This window comes from Hyla sarda, chromosome 6, assembly GCF_029499605.1.
Source record: "Hyla sarda isolate aHylSar1 chromosome 6, aHylSar1.hap1, whole genome shotgun sequence".
Classification (NCBI taxonomy): domain Eukaryota; kingdom Metazoa; phylum Chordata; class Amphibia; order Anura; family Hylidae; genus Hyla; species Hyla sarda.
This window is the reverse complement of record NC_079194.1, coordinates 73,859,766-73,869,246: the sequence shown is the minus strand read 5'-3', so window position 1 is coordinate 73,869,246 and position 9,481 is coordinate 73,859,766. Positions and strand designations below refer to the sequence as shown.

The 9,481-nt window shown below is 41.9% G+C and overlaps 1 protein-coding gene across 3 annotated transcripts in view; it reads right to left on the bottom strand.

The window, feature by feature from the left end:
* Positions 1-7,702: 7,702 nt before the first annotated feature.
* NISCH (nischarin) overlaps positions 7,703-9,481 on the bottom strand; it is an 85,104-nt gene continuing 83,325 nt past the window's right edge. For all 3 annotated transcript variants that reach the window (XM_056524137.1, XM_056524138.1, XM_056524136.1), the window contains one exon: positions 7,703-9,177. In XM_056524137.1, coding sequence (XP_056380112.1) covers positions 8,564-9,177 — 614 coding nt within the window. In that variant the 3' untranslated portion in view covers positions 7,703-8,563. The remainder of the gene's footprint in view (positions 9,178-9,481) is intronic.

Below are 9,481 nucleotides of genomic sequence, written 5' to 3'. Positions count from 1 at the left end.
TTTAATGTAAAGAAATAATACATTTTGAACAGAGCCTCACAGCTACTGACATTCTCCACAGCATTGCTAAGATGTGACCTAAATAACACTGTATAAACATTTCACTGCTCACTGACAATGTTGCACTTCATACTTGTGCTGATGTCGCTGATGATCACAACTATCTATCCATACACTGTCCTGTAATCTTCCAACCACAGCAGGAAGGCTCGTAACATGGACTTTAATGGATACAAAAGGAAGCAAAACATTATAACATACATAGAACTTAATGTAAAAAAGGCTAAATAGACAGAAATACATTAAAAAGATTTATTGTGAAATAGCATTTTTAGAACATGGAAACAACATTAATATTTTATGGTGCCTTTAACACTGTAGCATTGGTTTATAGACTTTTAATAATATTTTATCAATATCAATATGCTAGAAAAGTAAATAACATCGCTGGTAATTTTGCTAAATACAGTAAACCTCTCTATTCGCTTCTATTCATATCAGTGCTGTGGCTTCTTTTTATACGGAAAGCTGAAAAGCTGTGCCGGATCCATTACACAAAGATGAAAATGTGGCAGTGACTGACCGGTCTCTGAGGTTCTGCTAAGACTGTTGTTCTGATGGATGCTGCATTATTTTTTACATGAAAAACAATTTACGACTGGAGGTTCTTCCTAGCCTTAGGGTGTATTCACACACGCACAGGATTCCCATCAGATTTCTGGTTGTAAAATCTGTAATTGTGGATCTCCAACTGCGGATTTTACAACTGCAGATTTGTAAATGCGTGTGTGTGCGAATACACCCTTAGGGTACGTTCACATGAGCGGATTTTTTTTGCGGGTTTTCTGCTGCGTATTTGAAAGGGGCGGGCTCTTCTCGGGTGTCCGCAGCAGATTTTCCGCGGCGGAATTTACGCTGCGGAAAATCCGCCCCAATCCCCATTGAAGTCAGTTGGGACTGCAGCGGATTTTCCGCAGCTTAAATTCCACCACGGAAAATCTGCTGCGGACAACCGAGAAGAGCCCGCCCCCTTTCAAATACGCAGCTGAAAACCCGCAAAAAATTCCACTTGTGTGAACGTACCCATGTTCACACAGCAGAATTTCTGCACTGAATTCTGCATTAAAATTCTGCACGAACTTATAGCCAATTCACTTCAATGAAATTCCTGCAGTGAAAATTCAGCAGCAGAAATTCTGCTGTGTGAATGGGACAGCAGAATCCCCTTGAAGAAAACTCATGCAGAATTTTCATGCAGAATTTCATGCAGAATTCAGTACAGAAATTCTGCCGTGTGAAACTGGCTGAAGGGTAAAGTGACACACCATGTATCCGCAGCGTATTTTCAGCTGCGGATGTGCCATCGGCAGTCACAGTGCAAGGGAAGAGTGGGCTCCCTGTTATGCACGGTAGCTGTGTCTCCGCTCAAAGCTCGTGACTGCCAGCGGACACACAGAGCTACCCACTTATTGCAATTAAAAACCTGTGAACACAGGCTTAGGCAGTGATCAGCCAAGGAACAAGGAAAAGCTTGTTTGTTGGCTTATTGGGTAATTCTGACCTGCAAAAAAAAATCATTGGCTGTCACATCTTTGCGGCCGACAGCTGTTTGCTACAAAGGGCTGCACAAGCCATCCAGGGATCCCGGCACAACGCTCAAGCCATGTGACAAACTCTGTAAATAAACAATGATCAACAAATCGGTGCCGATTTACAGGGCCTTACAACCCTTACTGTTCATGATAATCCAGAAATAACAACAATCTGAGGAAAAAAAAGAGAGAGTATATAGTTGTGGGCTCATGCACATGTTCTATATTACAACTTTATACAAAAACAAATCATACTGTAATACAGCACCAATAGTTGTCTGAGTGGCACTTCTGTACCTCCATATGCTGCACAATAAGAACAGTCAGGTTGCAGAGCTATGTCCTTCCTTTTTCTCTCCAGTATAAGTGAGCTGCCCTCCAAGGTCTCTATACCCCTGTTCACAATCTGAGCTGCGGCTTAAATCGGTACTTCGCCCATAGACATCTTATCCCCTATCCAAAGGATAGAGGATAAGATGTCTGATCATGGGGATTCCACCTCTGGGGACCCCCGCGTTCTCCCTGCAGCATCCGGCATTCGTTTCGAGCATCGGGTGCAGCGCCGGAGGCTCGTGACGTCAGACCGAAGCCCCGCTCGTCATGTCATGGCCATGCCCCCTCAATGCAAGTCTATGGGAGGGGGCATGACGGCAGTCACGCCCCCTCCCATAGACATGCATAGAGGAGGCGTGGTCGTGACGTCACGAGCGGGGCTTCTGTCTGATGAGGGGAACACCCATTGGGCTCCAAAGTGTGATATATCAGCACTGGAGGGGCCAATTAACTAATAAAAACATGTACTGATTCAGGGTCAAAAGCCCTATACAGCCATGGCCTTACTTTATACCCTAAAAAAACTGCTTACCAGTCCGCTTTTACATCTGTGTTAAATGCAATTATAAAATAAGTGGAAAATGAATATAAAACAAAGTGGAGAGCAGTGAGCACATAGCAGAAAATCGGTGTCATCTTCTTGTGTTTTTCTGCAGACAGAAATGAAGATCTTAATACCAGCCAGCAAGTGATATCCAACAGCGTAATTGTTGCTTATACTTACATACATAAAAAATGTCTTCTCTTATAGAAAATACTGCACTGATGCTTGTTAATCTGAAATAAAATATACAACATCCTCTTTTATATCCGGTTACAAGGGCAGATATTGCGGGTCCTGTTTAATAAAACTTCATGACCTGTGATTTTTAGGTCTGACGTGTTGCTTATTAGTTTCTTATATCTTTATAATGTTTGCAGTTCAAAATGTCTAATATTAGGTTTTATGTAATTAAAGGGGTATTCCAGGCCAAAACTTTTTTTTATATATCAATTGGCTCCGGAAAGTTAAACAGATTTGTGAATTACTTCTATTAAAAAATCTTAATCCTTCTAATAGTTATTAGCTTCTGAAGTTGAGTTGCTGTTTTCTTTCTAACTGCTTTCTGATGATGTCACGTCCCAGGAGCTGTGCAGCTCTAATGGGGATATTTTCCCATCATGCACAGCTCCCGGGACGTGACATCATCATTGAGCAGTTAGACAGAAAACTTCACAAGCTAATAACTATTGGAAGGATTAAGATTTTTTAATAGAAGTAATTTACAAATCTGTTTATCTTTCCAGAGCCAGTTGATATATATAAAAAAAGTTTTTGCCTGGAATACCCCTTTAACGCAATAATAACCCAGTAAGCTCCCTCTATTGGTGGCTGCAGACAGACAGAAATGTTTGATTTAAAGGGAATCAGCGGCAATTCCCATTGGAAACTGCTAAAGATAGCTGTTAGGGCAAGGAGACACATGGTACCCTTCATATATCTGTCTGTGTATTTTTAAGGTAGAAAAATGCTTTTATTTTCTGGTGCCAAGTGTCAAAAAGGTCCTTAAGTGCTGAGGACTGAAACGAGTCCTCGCTTCCTCGATGTGAACGCACAACGCAGGAACAAGATTAGGAAACAGGGCTCAGCTTCCAGATCAGGGATATGGGGGGCGGGGGTGGAGGAGGCATTCCGGCCGTCAGGACTTCACAGGCTTGGGGACACCTCTTTGACACTTGGCACAGAAGAACAGAAGCGTTTTTCTATGTAATGAAATCGCAGACAGATATATGAAAAGTACCATGCGTCTTCTTGCACTAACTTCTATCTAAGGCTGGCTTCACACTATATTTTATGCAAGACGGGATTGCATACGGCTGGGGGGAGCTAAAACTGGGCGCTCCCGTATCCCTGCCGTATGCAGCCTGTATGTAATGTATTTCAATGAGCCGACCGGAGTGAAGTGCTACATCAAAAAAAGGAAAAGATACGCAATATAATGCACACCCACAATTGCTACATATCAAACAATGTTATCTTTATTGCACACTAGCTGAGTACCCGGCGTTGCACGGTTTTTCCTTCCTAATCCTTGTTGGGGAGGAAAATAAACAAAGGAGGAAGCTTTTGACTTCATATCCCGTCCTCATATATGGTTGTCATATCCCGACCTCCTATCCCGTCATCCTATCCCGACCTCCTATCCCCTCCTCCTATCCCGTCCTCCTATCCCGTCCTCCTATCTCGACCTCCTTTCCGTCCTCCTATCCAGTCCATCTATCCCATCCTCCTATCCCATCCTCCTATCCCATCCTCCTATCACGACCTCCTATACGGTCCTACTATCGCGTCCTCCAATCCCGTCCTCCTATCCCGATCTCATATGCTGTCCTCATATCCCGACCTGTAACATGTGTACCAGGTATTGAAATATCTTCAGCCGTACAGAAGTTATGTGGGAACATACATTTTCCATTGATTTGCATGGGACTTTAAACAAAAACCCCGACCCTCACAAATGGGGGTAGTTAAGGGTTAAATTAACTATCCTATATTTTAAGTGGACATATAAGTAACATGTGACCAAGGATTATCGAAATATCTCCAGCCATTTGGAAGTTATGCAGTAACATATTTCCCATAGACTTGTATGGGACTTTAAACATTAACCCCGCACCCGGCAAATGGGGGTGGGTAAGGGTTAAATTACCTATCCTATGTTTGTTGTTGACATATAAGTAACATGTGGCCAAGTTTCATGTTAATATCTTTAGCCGTTTGGACGTGATGCTGGAACATACACACACGTTGAGTTTTATATATATATATATATATATATATATATATATATATATATATAGATAAGTATATACAAAACGCAGACAATACAATTAAAATCAATTAAAAGGCCCAAATGGCCACTGCACAAACAAGGGGGGACCCCCTGTAAAAAGGAGGGAACCTCACCCAGGGCACCTGCCTCCACAAATAAATAGGTTAGGAGCCTATCATATTGCAAAAGTATTATATCAATACAGTCCTATCCCCAAAACACTAGTAGTCTGTATACAACCTGAATATCCTTCATAAATAACACAGGGGATTAGCAGTGGAGGACAATAGATGGAGGAGTAGTCAGGCAGGTGCCCCCTAGAGACCCCATGCGTTCCGTTGCCAGTCAGCAACTTCCTCAGGGGTGTTGTGCCTCTTTAATTCAGTTTCTGCCATAATTATGGTGAAGGGGTTACCTGTTTGTCCATTGTATCCCATCTCCGGGCATTAGCCCGCTTGTACTTCCGGGTGCAGAGAAGATTACATCCGCTCCATGATCCACATCCGCTCCGTCACTCTCTCACAGCTGCGTCCCACAAACAAGTCACCCGCGCATGCGCAGATTATACTCCATATCCACGGCTAAGAGTCTCACCCGTACATCACTGTCCCTGATTACTGCGCCTGCGCGTCTCTCCACAAACACACTCAACATAATGCACCGGTCACATAGCACAAACTACATACCCCCTTCGTACGCATGCGCACCACAACTCCTATCCCTGCAGTCTATATGCACCAGTCTAACATGTAACAGAGTTCTCTTTCAACACGGAGTGAAGCGCTGACTCCGGTCGGCTCATTGCAATACATTACATGCGGGCAGCATACGGCAGGGATACGGGAGCGCCCGGTTTTTTGCTCCCCCCCGCCGTATGCGGTCCCATATTGATAAAACGTGATGTGAACCGAGCCTAACTGTGTCAGCAGTTTTAAGTCTGAATTACAGCTGACAGATTTCATTTAAAAAGGTTTTCTGGGACAAAAAAATTGCTAGAGGAAAGGAAGTGCGAGAGTATTTAAACAAAAGCTCCCGATTCAGCGCCACCACCGAAAGTGACTCAGGATGCCTCTGTGCATGAGGGACAAGACCACTGCATCCAATGATAGGAGGGGTGAATTTGAAAAAATGTAATATTATATTAAAGGGGTACTCCGCCCCTAGACATCTTATCCCCTATCTAAAGAACAGGAGATAAGATGTCTGATCACGGGGGTCCTGTCACTTGGACCCCTGCGATCTCTGTGCAGCACTCAGCATTCATTTAGAACGCTGGGTGCAGGTGGCGGGGGGTCAAGACATCACGGCCACGCCCCTTGTGACGTCACACCACACCCCCTCAATGCAAGTCTATGGGAGGGCGCGTGGTGGCCACCACGCCCCCTCCCATAGACTTGCATTGAGGGGGTGTGGTGTGACGTTAGGGGTGTGTGGTCGTGACATCACGACCCCCCGCCGCCTGCTCCAAGTGTTCGGAACCAAATGTTCCAAACGCTGGGGCAGCGGAGTACCCCTTTAAAGTCTAGAAATCCTCTTTAGGTCTATGTCTGTCAGAAAACCAAGAACTCTTACCACATTAGGTTCATAAGTCAAAATGAATCAGTACAATTTCGGTTCAGACATTAATTTTAAGCTAGCCCTACACATAATACAGTGGTCTCCTGACTCCTCCATGCGTACACACACTTGGACTGACTACGCATGCCACGTTATCTGCATAAGCCAATGTCTGACGCACCTATAGCAGCACTTATGTCCAAGGGACAAGGCATGGTGAAATTGAACCTCTGATCCTTGTTTCACCTGATGCATTAAAGGGGTATTCCAGGAGAAAACTTTATTTTATACATCAACTGGTTCCAGAAAGTTAAACAGATATGTAAATTACTTCTATTAAAAAATCTTAATCCTTTCAGTACTTATGAGCTTCTGAAGTTAAGGTTGTTCTTTTCTGTCTAAGTAATCTCTGATGACACGTGTCTCGGGAAACGCCCAGTTTAGAAGCAAATTTCCATAGCAAACCTCTTCTAAACTGGGCGGTTCCCGAGACACGTGTCATCAGAGATTACTTAGACAGAAAAGAACAACCTAAACTTCAGAAGCTCATAAGTACTGAAAGGATTAAGATTTTTTAATAGAAGTAATTTACAAATCTGTTTAACTTTCTGGAGCCAGTTGATCTATAAAAAAAAATAAAAAATTTTCCTGGATAACCCCTTTAAACCTTTCTGTACACATGGTTAGTGGTCTTAGGGTGCATGCACACCTTGTTTTTGCTATACAGTTCCTGTATACAGTTTCAAGGTAAAAACCATACAGAACTGTTTAGAAAACCGTATGCTTTGACTTAACATTTTAAACCGTATGTCAAACGCATCATCCGGTTTAGTCCGTTTTGTGTCTTTTACGGTTTTGTCCATTTTTTTTTTTTGCACGTACCCAAAACAGTAGACTACCACATTTTTTGGTCCGGGTGAAAAACCGTATAAGTTTTTTTTTTCTTTTCTTTTAACATGGGAGTCAATGGGAACCGTATGTGCGTACGGTTCCATCCGGTTTTTGACTTTGCAGTTTTTTTTCCTTTGAATTTGAATCAAACAAGTGAAACTTTACTCAAAATTTAGTGAAAAGTTAAAAGCGTATACGGTACGTTTTTTTTCTTAACAAACGGATGCAAATGGACATCATTTTTCAAACTGTATACGGTTTTTAACGGTATAGGGGTTGGAATTTGTACACACGTTTCAATACAGTTTAGTCCGGTTTTGAAGAATCTGTTTTTCATCAAAAACCTGATACAGGAACTGTATTGCAAAAACGTGGTGTGCGTGCACCCTTAGCCTGTGTCTGTCTACATCAGTGTTTCCTAACCAGGGTGCCTCCAGCTGCTGCAAAACTACAACTCCCAGCATGCCCGGACAGCCTTCGGCTGTCCGGGCATGCTGGGAGTTGTAGTTTTACAACAGCTGGAGGCCCCCTGGTTGGGAAACACTGGTCTACATTGTCCATCTTTGCTGGCAAGACACATCAGGTTATTTTATCACAGCAATTCTGAAGCACTTGCATTGTGCTTTATATCTGACCCTTTAGCACAGGATACACACAGAGGTATCATAGAGTTGCATTCAGATTGGGAATCAAAATACACATGAGCCCCATTTAGGTTAATGTACTTACAGAGAGAAGCTTGGCTTGGATAATTCACAACAGACAAGTTTTATAGGACACATGACAAGAAACATACAAAGTATGAATAGGCTCCAGGTGGCAGCTTTGTGCATTGGTTACATACAATATAATACATAACAATATACAGAAAAAAAAATTTAAATAAAAATTATGCATGCACATTTACGGCAAAGACCAACTTAGCGGTAACGAAACAAGAGTGAGCATTATTCCAAAGCCAGCACTTAAAAAACCCAACTAACTCTCCATTTTGCTGAGAAAACACGAAAAATGGGGCATGGTCATCAGGGGGTGTGGCTACCGAAAAGGGGCGTGGTCCCTACAATTTCACAAATGCCCAACATATTTACTAAGGTTTCCACAGAAAATGAGATGGATTTGAGCTGAGGAAAACCAGACAGATCAGAGCATGTGTATTTATATATATATATATATATATATATATATATATATATATATATATATAAAATGTAGGTAAACCTTAGTAAATGCAGTGAAAAAAAAAATAGAGCATAAAAAGGAATTATTGGTTTTTCTTCTCAGACAAGTGCTACAGATGCTGTCAATGTCAATATAAATGTGCACAGGAAAGCAGCAATAACACCATATTTGGCTTCATTTTGTGAAATATAAATCTCAACCTGTCAATTCCAAAGGTAACTCCCTACCACAGAGTATCTCCCACTGGCGTGCCAGTAGTGAGATGAGCTTCTCACGGCAGTCAGCACTGGGTATAAAGATGTACCACTGGACTTCTCTATCTCCAACACTTGACTTCTGAACATCAGTTGGGCTTAAAGATTCTCCAAAATGATCCATTGATAAGCTATGCATCAGGTCTTGGTTGCTGGAGTCGTCAAAGACAAATGTTAGAGTTTGGGGATAAGTTTGATAACCCATTAGAACGCGGTCTAAATCCCTTATACGCCTCCCATCCATTAGCTGATACTTATCTTTCTTCGGGGGTTCTTTGGCGAAATCGGGAAGTGGGTAACTAATGTAATCTTCACTGAACAAAAAGAGGTCTGAGCTTGTAAGTATAAGGGCTCTTGGCTGCAGCAAAGCTTTATGTCCCTCTGCAGAATTCACTTGAAAAGCTAAAACATACAGCAAAATATTGAGAGACGGTAACATCCCAGACGTGTCATTCTGTTCAGTGACAATGTAGGTCAGGTCTCCAATCTCCTCTTCATTTGGATATATGAACTTTACTCTACTGGAATGAATTAGTTCATAATTTTCCATTTTTCCTACAAAAAAGAATTTTTTTTTTATTACAGGTATAAATATTGAAAAGAAGCATATAAAACAGTATAAGCAAATCACGACTGGTAAAAGACTAAGACAAATTCTGAATTAGCATTGGGTTCTTTTTCATTTTTACATGGCTGGATCAGAATTCTGCTGGTTTCCTTGTACAAGAGAGTAGTGCATTTTGAGAATTCCAACAAAGTATGATCGCACATTTGTACAGTAGACCTTCATTCAGCCTTGGATTAAAAACCAAATAAACAAAAAACCAACAAGAAGTAAAAGCACAAGTCATCATTACTC